Genomic DNA, 13,659 nt, shown 5'->3' with positions numbered 1-13,659 from the left:
GTCCAAAATTACCACTATAACCTAAACTTTAATTTAAATTTAATGCAAAATAAGAATTTTGATGTTTTTAATTAGAAAAGAAACTGTAATTATTACCGTTTTCTCATATTCAGGACATTTGTGTGTACCAAGTTCCTTCTTTAATCCCTGTCTAATGTTGCATTAACTGTTTTTGAGGTAATAGTTACAATTTTACTGCATGAAGATGATATAATGCTTTCTTTGATGCATCATATTCTTGTTGCATAGTGACTAGTTTATGAATCAGCACACGGAGAGTTCTGATTCATAAAATGCAATGCACCTATTGTGTTGATAATCTTATGGAATTAATCCTGTGACAGCTGTGATACAATTATTTCTTAGTCAAATGTGGTTTTATTAGTTGATATACTTTTTCCACTATACACAAGTGGCTTCTTCCCTGCTATGCACCAGTGGCATGCACAAGCCAAAAAGCAGCAGAATGATCTGAAAAAGTGAGTACTTCTCATGGCAACCACAGCATCCAATCTGTGTACCATACCACATTCCTACTCGTTATCTTGTGTGAATGTACTAGTGTCTTGAAACATGTCTGTCCCATGTCTCCTGTAAAGCCCCTATGACATAGTGCTACATACTGCAGGACACATTGACTCATCTTCATCACTGGTGTGTCTATGCCAGCTGCTCATTCACAGATTCCAGAAATGTCTGAAGCTAATTGCCGCTCTCTCAATAATGTCTTCAGGACAATCATAATTGATAAAATACAGAATAAGTCCTTGAAACACCGAGTCCCTAATTTGTTTAGTAACTGTTCATTCCACAGATTGGTAAGTGTAGAATAGTTTATATTGAAGCATTTTTGTATTATGTGATTATTAGGATCACTTTTAGAGAGATTTAGCCAAGCATACTCCGGTCAAGTCATTTATAGTACATTGAACAAATTGAACAAAACAGAAGAGTTGGCCAGGTGACCTGAACTCAGAAATTGTCGGACCCCTGAGAATTGCTCATTTTATTTCATTTAATTATTAATTCTTTGCTAAACAACGTGTCAAGCTCTTCATAGTAGTTCAAGTTCATGTTGTCCTAGACTAACACTTTAAGTCAAACAGTATGGAAACAAATGTGCATTGATGAGAGTTTTGAAGGAAAAACTATGTGAACCATCAAATCTTGGAGGAAATAGAGTTTCTCTAGACCTGTGCTGTTCAATACAGTAGCCGCTAGCCACACGTGGCTATTGAGTGCTTTGTGGATACCCCGAATTGAGATATGCTGTAAGTATAAAATACATACCAAGTTTTGAAGATTTAGTCCAAAGAAAAATAATGTAAACTATCACATTAATAACTTTTATATTGATTACATGTTGAAATGATAATATTTTGGATATATTGGGCTAAATAAAATGTGTTATTAAAGTTAAAGTTATTTTCACCTGTTTCGTTTCACTATTTTTAAAGTGGCTACTAGAAAATTTAAGATTACCAGGCTCTCGTTATATTTCCATCGAACAGTACTACTCTAGACTGTAATGGTATAAATAAATCCAGTTTGAGGCTAGAAGGGAAAACTATGTGCCAGAAGATTGAGCATATCATAGAAAAATTTTTATTCTTCTTTATGAGAATGCTTTAGGGAATATTTTTCTCTTATAAGGAACCTTCAGAAATTTTCATTTTAACCACCTCCCCTGGTACTTTTGTAAGTAAGGAATAGCCCATTCATTTTTTACTGTAGAGCACAGTGTCTTAAAACTATCTGTTCCAGACCTCTTCTTGTCAAGGGAATCGTTTTTTAACTCAGGCTTTGTTTTTCTATCTGTCCCCACCCCTTATAGTTTGATACTGACTTAATATTGTGTCTGATAAAGATTAAAAAGTAATGTCCTTGATTGGAAAAACATTCACAAGGCTGCTAAATACAGTCTTGTTTGGGTTTTCTGTTACTAACTTGAAACAATTGCTTTAATTATATTCTCCTTCCTGCCTTGATGTTAGTACTGTCCAAGCTGTAAACAATAATATTTGTTCATTTCCCCATGAATAGATTCACATTTTTATGTCTAACTATCCTGTCAGGAAAATATTTGTTGTCAGTTGGTTGACATTTAGATCAAGTCAAAGAGTGAAAATTATCACATGGTTATCCTTTACAGGAAGATCCCCTGAGACCCATATAAAGAACTGGGGGATGGGGCAGTACCATTAGTACTATTAGCTCATAAGAAATTAATTCAGTCGGGTGGCAGAATTACCATGACAAAGCCTTCAAAGGCTGAATACTAAGGGATGCATAGTAATGTTTCAGTTGTTTCCTCTTTTTAATGGATTGAGTCAGTCAACTTCGTTTTAATATGGTGACTATTTTGATGAGCTTTGCATACATTTCTAAATTTGGCTAGGATTAATAAAGCCATAAACAGATAGTTTAATTATAAAGTTATGAATGAAAACCTACTTAACAAATGACATATATTGTACTTTTAATCAAGAGAGTGCAGATAATAAAGGAATTTTCAAAATGCATAAAGATATGTCTATTGAAAGCATATTTGTGTTTTTATTTATATAAAAACAATCTTAATTTTTCTATTATTTAGATGAGATTAAAAGACTGGTATATTTTTACAAACTTTTAAATCATCATTACAAATATGAGATATCTGTCAACTGTTTTTTAGCTTATTAGCTTCAGTGTTTTAACTTTTAAAATTATTCTTTAAGTACTAAAATGTTTAAAAATAAAAACAGAATATTTTACTTTAAAACAATAGATTGAGATCATCTATCTGAAGTGTAAAATTATAGAATAATGAGTTATTATCCTATACAGACCTTGTTTTCTCACTTAAAATGTATTTTGGTTTGGAGTTAATTCTTAGTGATATAAGCTATCACAAACTTTAGCTCTATATTTTTTAATGAAACACCTAAGCAATATATTGTTTAAAGATAAACTTAGACTTAAGTCACAAAACAAGCTATCTAATGCACTGGAGCTTAAGTAGCAGGCAGTATTTAGAAACAAAATACTCTCCTTTCATCTTGGTTAAATATTCAGCTTAGATCATATAATAATTTAATTTTGGGGGCTTCCCTGGTGGCGCAGTGGTTGAGAGTCCACCTGCCGATGCAGGGGACACGGGTTCGTGCCCCAGTCTGGGAAGATCCCACATGCCGTGGAGCAGCTGGGCCCGTGAGCCATGGCCACTGAGCCGCGCGTTCAGAGCCTGAGCTCCACAATGGGAGAGGCCACAACAGTGAGAGGCCCGCGTACCAAAAAAAAAAAAAAAATTAATTTTTTAACATTTAAATTAAGGAAATTCAAATTGAACTAAGGCAAATGTATTTTTAGACGAAGTTTTAAAACAGACAATAATTCATTAAAGGTGGATGATATTGTCTGCATTCTGCTCAGCACTAAGTACAGTATTGATATAAAATAAGAACCAATTTTGTCCTGTGGTGGCTACTATTAGCCACATCAACTGACCGGTCTGACTAAGTCATAAGTAAATTGAAGGCATTTGACTGAATATTTTATTTACCACCTATGATTACAAGGAAGGTGTAAAGTATCAATAGTCTTGAATTCTGAGTGACAAGAAGCTCCTACATGCGAGTTCTCACCTGTCTTCTTACTTCTGCTACTTCCTTTTGTTTCCATGTCCATTGACTGTGTAAGGGCTTTTTCTCAGAATCTCCAAATTTGAATCTCTGGTTTTAAATCTCTAAGTGAGGTAGTTGTGTTATTTCTTGAAGTACCACTGGCTTCCCACTTGCATTGGTCCATGTCCTGCTTCCAAAAATGGAATGAGGCAGGTCCATGCCTTTATTTCAATTTTTCTCATTAGGCATTCATTCTTGGCATTTTTGACTTCTTGGTAGAAGCCTTGCATTTGGAAATGTTCCTTTAGATACCTCTAGGTTTCCAAGCATTTCAGTGATGTGACATTGGGGGAAAGTGGACTTAGATTTGTGGTTTAAAATTTGCCAGGAATTTAGTAAACATTTCTGAGGACCACTGGCCTCTCTATGAGTTGATCAAACCCCATATGAAATTGAGGATACCCATGCAATCATTCTTTTATACAATTCACCATTCAATTGGACTGTATAAAATCAGTCAACATTTATTAAACTGCCACTATGAGATACAAAAATTAATTGGATAAGGTCTCTACCTTCAAAGAGATCATAGTCTAGTGGGAGGAAACAGGTGAAACTAAGGTTATAAAATTGGGTAAAGCATGGGAACACGGAGATGTTGTAAGAAGGCACTTGCTGCCTAGAGCTGAAGAAGGTTCCCAGACAATGTATCAATAGAACGGGGTCCTGAAAGAGAAATAAGAATCTGTCACCATTAGAAAGGCCTTTGAACTAATCTAAATATTGAGAAGAGGACAAAGAAGAAGAATAAAGGAAAATTTTAAATGTAAAGTTGAAATAAAGGCCTTAGCAACTAATGAAGTGGGTCATTTTAACTCAGTTAAGGTCATCTGATTGGACCAAAATTGCAATCACTCCCACTCAGTTATTCAAAAAAAAAAAAATTAGAAACCTTTTGACTCACCTTTTATTATTTTTATAACATCAATGTACTCTGTGCCAGAAGGATGAAATGAGGTAAGTTCATAAAGTATTTTCAAACTGACGGAAGTAATTCTAAGAGGAAGTCAATAAGCTCTATCCTACCAATGAATAAAGACAGAATAAATGGCATACAATTTGGGAATAAAGCTTAGGGGAAATATTTGGTGGATTCAGTTCAGTTTGCAATATTACTTTATGACCTAAAAGGTTTGCTTATTCTCAAGTCACCATAGGAAAACCATAAATTTGTTTGAAAATCAGGAGGGAGGCATGTGAAAAGCCATTCTTATCTATACAAGAAAAAATAAAATAGGACTTAGTAGGGCTAAAATAATGATCATTAAATTCATCTGTCTGAAGCTACAGTTCAAAATTGGACTGTTTGAGATAGATATTTTTATATCTTCAGTTTCTGCAAAGTCACTGTCCCATTTGGTAGCCATTTATTGAGCCCCTCTTATATGAAGACATTCTATTTGAAGTTGTGAAGGATATAAATATGAGTAAGACATAGCCTCTTACCTCAGAGTTAATAAAAAAAGATTTTTTTTTCATGATATCTCCTATTTCATCTTCCATATCTCAATCAAAACCCAAAAACCTTCAGTTCCCAAATTACCTTTCCATGCTATCTGAAATCTGGCCTTTCATCCTCTTCACCCTTGAGCCCTGCCACTATCTCCACTCCAATCTCAGCATTTCCTCACAGCTAAACGGTGCTCTAGCTTGAAAAGCACAGACTCAGAAAGTAATGTGAAGTTTCCTCTTTGATTTGTATCTATGGAAGAAAGGCACAGGAACAGCTCAGTTATGAGAACGGGACAGACATGTTATGGGAACAACTCCAGTCCAGGGGTGAAGTGTGGTCACAAATAAGACAGTAGGTGTGGAAAAGACCTTATGAGGAGAAGCCACACCTTAGTCTTGGGCTCTCTAGGGTCTCTCTGAATAACCTCCTGTTTGGTATTATTTTCTTCCTATGCTGAGAAAATCTGAGTGCTAGAAGTGCTTTCTCTAGAAAATAAGTCTTTAGTTTGAATGAGGAGAGAGACTCAAAAAAAAAAAAAATTCCTATTACCTCTGATAAAGCAGACTTGCCTAAAAGGATAGGCCTTTCAATTAATTGTGCCTTTCCTTTGTTTTTCCGTTTAGATATTTATGTGGAAAGGTCTTACTTTCTAGAATTCTTTTATCAAATTTAGACTGTAATTTTTCAGTGTTTGCAATTAAAAGTATCTACAGAAATCTAATACCCTGGTCTTCTAAAACCATAGGTAATCTAGGTCTATTCTACACACCTACTCACAGAGTTATGATTTGGAAATAAATTATTAGTCCTTTTATTTACAAAGGAATTTAATTGTATCCAAAGTAAAGAAAAAGTATAAGGGGGCTTTTGTGGAATATAAATCATATGTACCTTTTACATAATAATGGATATTTCTCAAGACCAGGACTAAGAGAATAAATTTTCTTAATTATCTATCAATAACATCAGACTTCTTCAGAGAAATAATGGCCAACAAAGAGTTATGACATCACACATATGTCATATGTATTTTAAAGTTGAAGTTATATTGGTTGTATTGAGTTTTTGCACCTTTTTCACTTTAGCCTAGGTCAATAAGACCTAGTAGTCAGAATGCACAAAGTAATAAATGTAAGCCTGTTACAATAAATTCTATGAGTATAGTGTGGTGCCACATTTGATGGTGACCTTCATCTTCCATGATGTTTATAGCACAGCAGAATCCAGCTCTCCCTTGACAGCCGTGAGAATGACACAGTCTGGAGGTAGACATTGTTGTTACATCAAGACCACATCACCATGGTGATATCATACTAGATGGATTCAATATGCTAAGCACATATGGCTAAAAGGGCAAGTTCTCCCAAGAAATACACATTAATGTATGAGTCTTAAAGATATTGCATAAACACAGTTTTTACGTGATCTACCTATAAATGAAAAACAGATCCCAGAAAACTAATCACATTTTCAGAAGAGCTGGCATAAACCATGGCATTTACAAAACTTCTAATATATTTTATCCCCAAAACATGAAAAGCTCATAGTCCCTCAACATTAAAAAATATTTCAATATAAATAGGATGGGTGATATGCAAGAATGTTCAAATTCAGAAAACAAAATGCAAAGAAACTCAAGAGTTTTGTTCATGGATTAAAGGAGCATCCCCATAAAAAGGTTACACCCAAAACAGACCTCAGATAATTTAGAGAAATCTGTGAGTCTTTATACATAGTAACACTAAAACTTATATTTGAAAATTTTCTATCTCTATAACTTGAACATTAAAAGAAAATGAGCATTCTTAATGCTTAGAACCCTCGATAACATGTACAAATTAATATGAGTGAAATTAATTTGCCAACTCTATCTCAAAATCTTAGACTTTATTGAAGATCTGAGATTTATCCATGTTAAGATAATAGCATTAATGTGTAAAAGTACCAAAGGTGCCGCTTGGTTTTCAGTCCCTGAATAGTCACTAATGTTTCCATATTCCTCCTTCACCAATAATAGAATTGCATTTTTTTCTTCCCATATTTACCATTATTTAGGTCTCTTGTCATGGTCCATAAGTTCTAAGCTATAATACCACTAACATTGCCAGAGAAATAATGAAGTGAAAGTGAGTCATAGAAAATATTTTGATTTGGTAATACTTCAAAACACTTCATTTGTTATTTTATGTGTCTCTTAAAATACAGCCTTGCAAATAAGTATTTTAAAATCTAGAGATTTTTTGGCACATCTTTTTCTTATAGCAAGTAGAAAACTAGATGACTAGGCCCATTTTAAGGAAGGCCAACATAAAAACTCCCAAAAAACTAAGACAGTTCTTTTAAGGACTAACCACTTGTGTTATCTTAAGTGTAATTTTCCCCTTACCCTTAGAAACAGAATTTAAGGATGTTTGGATTCAAAGAGGTGCAGAATAACTGAAAGTAAATAGTTGGCTGCCACTGATAATGAGAACTAATAAAAATCAAACTGAAAGATTTCTGAAATTAGAGAACAAGCCAATGGGGTTATATAATTGAATTGACAGAAATCTCTTTTACATACAGATTTTCACAAACATATACTAGATACCTGTACAGTTAATAATATTTCCTACTCTCTCAAAATACTTGTTTTGCACTACAAAAGCATTCCAAGGAAATGTAAGGAAGGGCGTGTGCCTTTAGGTGACTTGAGCTTTTTAAGAGAGAGAGAAAAAGAGCGTTTATCCACGCACACGGATCTCTGTGTGTGCGTGCTCTTACCACATAGCAATGACTGACCAGTCCTAAACAGAATGTGTCACCTCAAGGTCTGAAGCCATGGTTCCAGGTCTCAGTGAGAGCTTTTTGTCCAGGTGAAGAGTGAGATTGGCCCTTAGGAACTGTGATTCAATAGGTGTCATATTCTACATACTGAAATTAGAGAATTATTCCAAAACTGTTCTAGGAAGAGAAAAAAAGCGTGAGGTTTAGAAACTGAAGTTGGCTGCATCAAAAATATGACAGTGCTGAAAGGCTCATTCCCCATCCCCTGATTTTTTTTTTCTTTCTTGCCTCTATCCCATTACTTATTGATTGATTTATTTTTGGTAGGCTTGCTATTCTCATTTTGTTGCAAGGCTGCATTTTAATTCATCTGATTCTGCAGTTGGACAAAGTCCTTTGACACCTGTGTTCATTTGTTCCCAGCTGGTGAATGAACAGCAAGAAAGCAGACCCCTCCTGAGTCCCTCCATCGATGACTTTCTCTGTGAAACCAAATCGGAGGCAATAGCAAGGCCAGTAACATCCAACACAGCCGGTAATTCTTTCACTTTTAACTTATCCTCAAGTGGAGTTAATTTTCATGGTAGAAAAATGCACATTTTCTTTCCACAATGCATTTTAAGTGGAGAATAATGTTTGCAAACAAATGAAATTTTAGAATATATACTGTTCAATATAAACCAATAAATTGCTTTTCTTTATAATAAAAGAAACTCCAATGGATATTATCCAACCAATTTTGATAAACATTAGAGTACCACTATTAGCAATGAATCATTTTTCAATGCCAATTTTCATATTTACATCTTCGCATCCCAAGTCACATCATATAGGAATGTCACACCAAAGCAATCATTTTCTAAATTCAACTACCGCTTTGAGTAATCAAGCAAATAAAATTGTACTTGGTACATTTTAGGCAGGAAATGAAACAAGTTCAGATCCTGTCAGATCAGTTTCATCCTCCTTACCTATGAAACTGGAGTTCACGCTCCAAAACTGAGCTACCCCCAGAAAAATACAGAGGAGCCTTTTATCTCTAGTTGCAGGAAAATCCATGAGAATGGGGTACACTGAGAAATTTCCACTGTTCTAAGAAAAAGCTGCAAAGCATAATTCTCAGATCTTGATTCCAGTACCCTCTACAATTCTCAGGGAGGATAGAACTAAGTCACATAGGAAGGGCTCACCAGAGAGAGCAACATAATGTCCAACTCAAAAGCTGCTTTTCACCTTTATTTTTCTAGCATATAACAGAGAGAACTGTGAAATACTGGAGGAAAAAAAATCAAAAGAATATGTAAGTTCTTGCAATCCCAGTACCTACAGTATTGCCTTCTGTATTAGTTTCCTAGGCCTGCCATGACAAAATGCCACAAAATGAGTGGATTAGACAACAGAGATTTATTGCCTCACAATTCTAGAATCTAAAAATCCAAAATCAAGGTGTCAGCAGGACCATGCTTCCTCTGAAGGTGCTTGGGAAGTATCTGTTCCAGGCCTCTCTCCTGGTTTCTGGTAGCTCTTTGGCTTGTGGAAGCATAACTCTAATCTTCATATGACATGTGTGCATGTCTGTCAGTATGCATGTCGGTCTCTGTTTCCAACTTTCCTCTCTTTATTACCACCCTACTCCAATCTGACTCATCTTAACTAATTACATCTCCATTGACTCTATTTCTAAATAAAGTTACACTCTGAGGTACTGGGGGTTAAAACTTCAACATATGAGTTTTGGGGGGACACAATTCAATCCATAACACCCTCCAACGTAAGAGGTCAGGAAAAATGGTATGTTGAGACTATGGGTTTTTCATTTCTTGGCCTCAGTATTCAGTGCACCTGAGTCACACAGATTTTTATCCTTAAGGAAGACTCTCATTTGATAGTATGTTTTTTTTAATCTTAAAAATGTATGTCGAGGGGACCCTCGAAATGGCAGAGGAGTAAGACGTGGAGATCACCTTCCTCCCCACAAATACATCAAAAATACATCTACATATGGAACTCCTACAGAACACCTACTGAACGCTGGCAGAAGACCTCAGACTTCCCAAAAGGCAAGAAACTCCCCGCATACCTGGGTAGGGCAAAAGAAAAAAAGAAAAACAGAGACAAAAGAATAGGGACAGGACCTGCACCTCTGGGAGGGAACTGCAAAGGAGGAAATGTTTCCACACGTTAGGAAGCCCCTTCACTGGCAGACACGGGGGATGGGCAGGGGTGAAGCTTTGGAGGCGTGGAGGAGAGCACAGCAACACGGGTGCAGAGGGCAAAGTGGAGAGATTCCCGCACAGAGGATCAGTGCCGACCAGCACTCAGCAGCCTGAGAGGCACTCTGCCAGGGCGGGCAGGGGCTGTGAGCTGAGGCTTGGGCTTTGGAGGTCAGATCCCAGTGAGAGGACTGGGGTTGGCTACATGAACACAGCCTGAAGGGGGTTAGTGCGCCACCGCTAGCCGGGAGGGAGTCTGCAGAAAAATTCTGGAACTGCCTAAGAGGCAAGCGACTATTGTTTCGGGGTGTGCGAGGAGAGGGGATTCACAGCACCACCTAAACAAACTCCAGAGATGGGTGTGAGCCACAGGTATCAGCGTGGACACCAGAGATGGGCATGAAATGCTAAGGCTGCTGCTACAGCCACCAAGAAGCCTGTGTGCAAGCACAGGTCACTATCCACACCACCCCTCCTGGGAGCTAGTGCAGCCCACCACTGCCAGGGTCCCGGGATCCAGGGACAACTTCCCCGGGAGAACACACGGCACACCTCACGCTATTGCAACGTCACGCCAGCCTCTGCCGCCGCAGGCTTGTGCCACATTCTGTACCCCTCCATACCCCCAGCCTGAATGAGTAATCAGCTGCTACTTAACCCCGTCCTGTGTGAGTGAAAAACAGACACCCTGAGGAGACCTACACACAGAGGCGGGGCCCAATCCAAAGCTGAACCTTGGAGCTGTGGGAACAAAGAAGAGGAAGGGAAATCTCTCCCAGCAGCCTCAAGAGCAGCAGATTAAATCTCCACAATCAACTTGATGTACGCTGCATCTGTGGAATACCTGAATAGACAACGAATCATCCCAAAATTGAGGGGGTCGACTTTGGGAACAACTGTAGACTTAGGGTTTGCTTTCTGCATCTAATTTGTTTCTGGTTTTATGTTTATCTTAATTTAGTATTTAGAGCTTATTATCATTGGTAAATTTGTTTATTGATTTGGTTGCTCTCTGGTTTTTTTTTTTTTTTTTTTGTATATATATAATTTTTTCCTTTTTCTCTTTTTGTGAGGGTGTATGTGTATGCTTCTTTGTGTGATTTTGTCTATATAGCTTTGCTTTTAACATTTGTCCTAGGGTTCTGTTGGTCTGATTTTTGCTTGGGTTTTTTTTTAGTATACTTTTTAGCACTTGTTATCATTGGTGAATTTTTTTATTGGTTTGGTTGCTGTCTTCTTTCTTTCTTTTTTTATTACTTTTTTATATTTAACAATTTTTTTATTTTAATAATGTTATTTTATTTTTTTCTTTCTTTTTTTTTCTCCCTTTTCTTCTGAGCCATGTGTCTGACAGGGTCTTGGTGCTCCAGCTGGGTGTCAGACCTGAGTCTCTGAGGTAGGAGAGCTGAGTTCAGGACATTGGTCCACAAGAGATCTCCCGGCTCCACATAATATCAAACGGTGAAAGCTCGCCCAGATATCTCCATCTCAGCGATAAGATTCAGCTCCACTCAACAACCAGCAACCTACAGTGCTGGACACCCCATGCCAAACAACTAGCAAGGCAGGAACACAACCACACCCATTAGCAGAGAAGCTGCCTAAAATCATAATTAGTTCACAGACACCCCAAAACACACCACCGGACGTGGTCCTGCCAACCAGAAAGACAAGATCCAACCTCAGAACACAGGCACCAGTCCCCTCCACCAGGAAGCCTACACAACTCAATGAGCCAACTTTACCCACTGGGGGCAGACAACAAAGACAATGGGAACTACAAACCTGCAGCCTGCGAATGCAGGCCCCAAATGCAGTAAGTTAAGCAAAATGAGAAGACACACAACTACACAGCAGAAGAAGGAGCAAGGTAAAAACCCACCAGACCAAACAAATGAAGAGGAAATAGGCAGTCTACCTGAAAAAGAATTCAGAGTAATGATAGTAAAGTTGATCAAAAATCGGAAATAGAATGGAGAAAATACAAGAAACGTTTAACAAAGACCTAGAAAAACTAAATAGCAAACAAACAATGATGAACAACACACTAAGTGAAATTAAAAATTATCTAGAAGGAATTAATAACAGAATAACTGAGGGAGAAGAACAGATAAGTGACCTGGAAGATAAAATACTGGAAATAACTACCACAGAGCAGAATAAAGAAAACATAATGAAAAGAATTGAGGACAATAGGGAGGATGGGAGGGAGGGAGACACAAGAGGGAAGAGATATGGGGACATATGTATATGCATAACTGATTCACTTTGTTATAAAGCAGAAACTAACACACCATTGTAAAGCAATTATACTCCAATAAAGAGGTTAAATTTTTAAAAAAAGAATTGAGGACAGTCTCAGAGACCTCTGGGACATAATTAAATACACCAACATTCGAATTATAGGGGTCCCAGAAGAATAAGAGAAAAAGAAATGGACTGAAAAAATATTTGAAGAGATTATAGTTGAAAACTTCCCTAAAGTGGGAAAGGAAATGGTCAGTCAAGTCCAGGAAGCACAGAGAGTCCCATACAGGATAAATCCAAGGAGAAACACACAAAGACACATATTAATCAAACTATCAAAAATTAAATACAAAGAAAAAATATTAAAAGCAGCAAGGGAAAAGCAACAAATAACATACAAGGGAATCCTCATAAGGTTAACAGCTGATTCATCAGCAGAAACCCTGCAAGCCAGAAGGGTATGGCAGGACATATTTAACATGAAGAAAGGGAAAAAACCTACAACCAAGATTATTCTACCCAGCAAGGATCTCATTCAGATTCAACAGAGAAATTAAAACCTTTACAGACAAGCAAAAGCTAAGAGAGGGCTTCCCTGGTGGCACAGTGGTTGAGAGTCCACCTGCTGATGCAGGGGACACAGGCTTATGCCCCAGTCCGGGAAGATCCCACATGCCGTGGAGGGGCAAGGCCTGTGAGCCATGGCCGCTGAACCTGAGCATCTGGAGCCTGTGCTCCGCAACAGGAGATGCCACAACAGTGAGAGGCCCGCGTGCCAAAAAAAAAAAAAAAAACAGCTAAGAGAATTCAACGCCACCAAACCAGCTTTACAACAAATGCTAAAGGAACTTCTCTAGGCAGGAAACACAAGAGAAGGAAAAGACCTACAAAAACAAACCCAAAACAATTAAGAAAATGGTAATAGGAATATACATACCGATAATTACCTTAAATGGAAATCAAAAGAAAGCTGTAGTAGCAATTCTCATATCCGACAAAATAGACTTTAAAATAAAGAACGTTATAAGAGACAAAGAAGGACACTACATAGTGATCAAGGGATCAATCCATGAAGAAGATATAACAATTGTACATATTTATGCACCCAACATAGGAGCACCTCAATACATAAGGCGAATGTTAACAGCCATTAAAGGGGAAATCGACAGTAACACAATAATAGTAGGGGACTTTAACACCCCACTTTCACCAATGGACAGATCATCCAAAATGAAAATAAATAAGGAAATACAAACTTTAAATGATACATTAAACAAGATGGACTTAATTGATATTTATAGGACATTCCATCCAA

General features: G+C 37.2%; 1 protein-coding gene across 21 annotated transcripts in view; it reads left to right on the top strand.

The window, feature by feature from the left end:
- Window positions 1-13,659, top strand: part of PEX5L (peroxisomal biogenesis factor 5 like) — a 538,178-nt gene that overhangs the window by 416,721 nt on the left and 107,798 nt on the right. For 17 of the 21 annotated variants that reach the window (XM_067034076.1, XM_067034069.1, XM_067034064.1 and 14 more), the window contains one exon: window positions 8,308-8,419. In XM_067034076.1, coding sequence (XP_066890177.1) covers window positions 8,308-8,419 — 112 coding nt within the window. Of the gene's footprint in view, window positions 1-413; window positions 480-8,307; window positions 8,420-13,659 lie in introns of all 21 variants that reach the window. The other 4 variants (XM_067034079.1, XM_067034078.1, XM_067034081.1 and 1 more) reach the window with 1 other exon arrangement.

Source organism: Kogia breviceps, chromosome 5, assembly GCF_026419965.1.
Source record: "Kogia breviceps isolate mKogBre1 chromosome 5, mKogBre1 haplotype 1, whole genome shotgun sequence".
Taxonomy (NCBI): domain Eukaryota; kingdom Metazoa; phylum Chordata; class Mammalia; order Artiodactyla; family Physeteridae; genus Kogia; species Kogia breviceps.
This window is presented reverse-complemented; position numbering and strand designations above follow the sequence as displayed.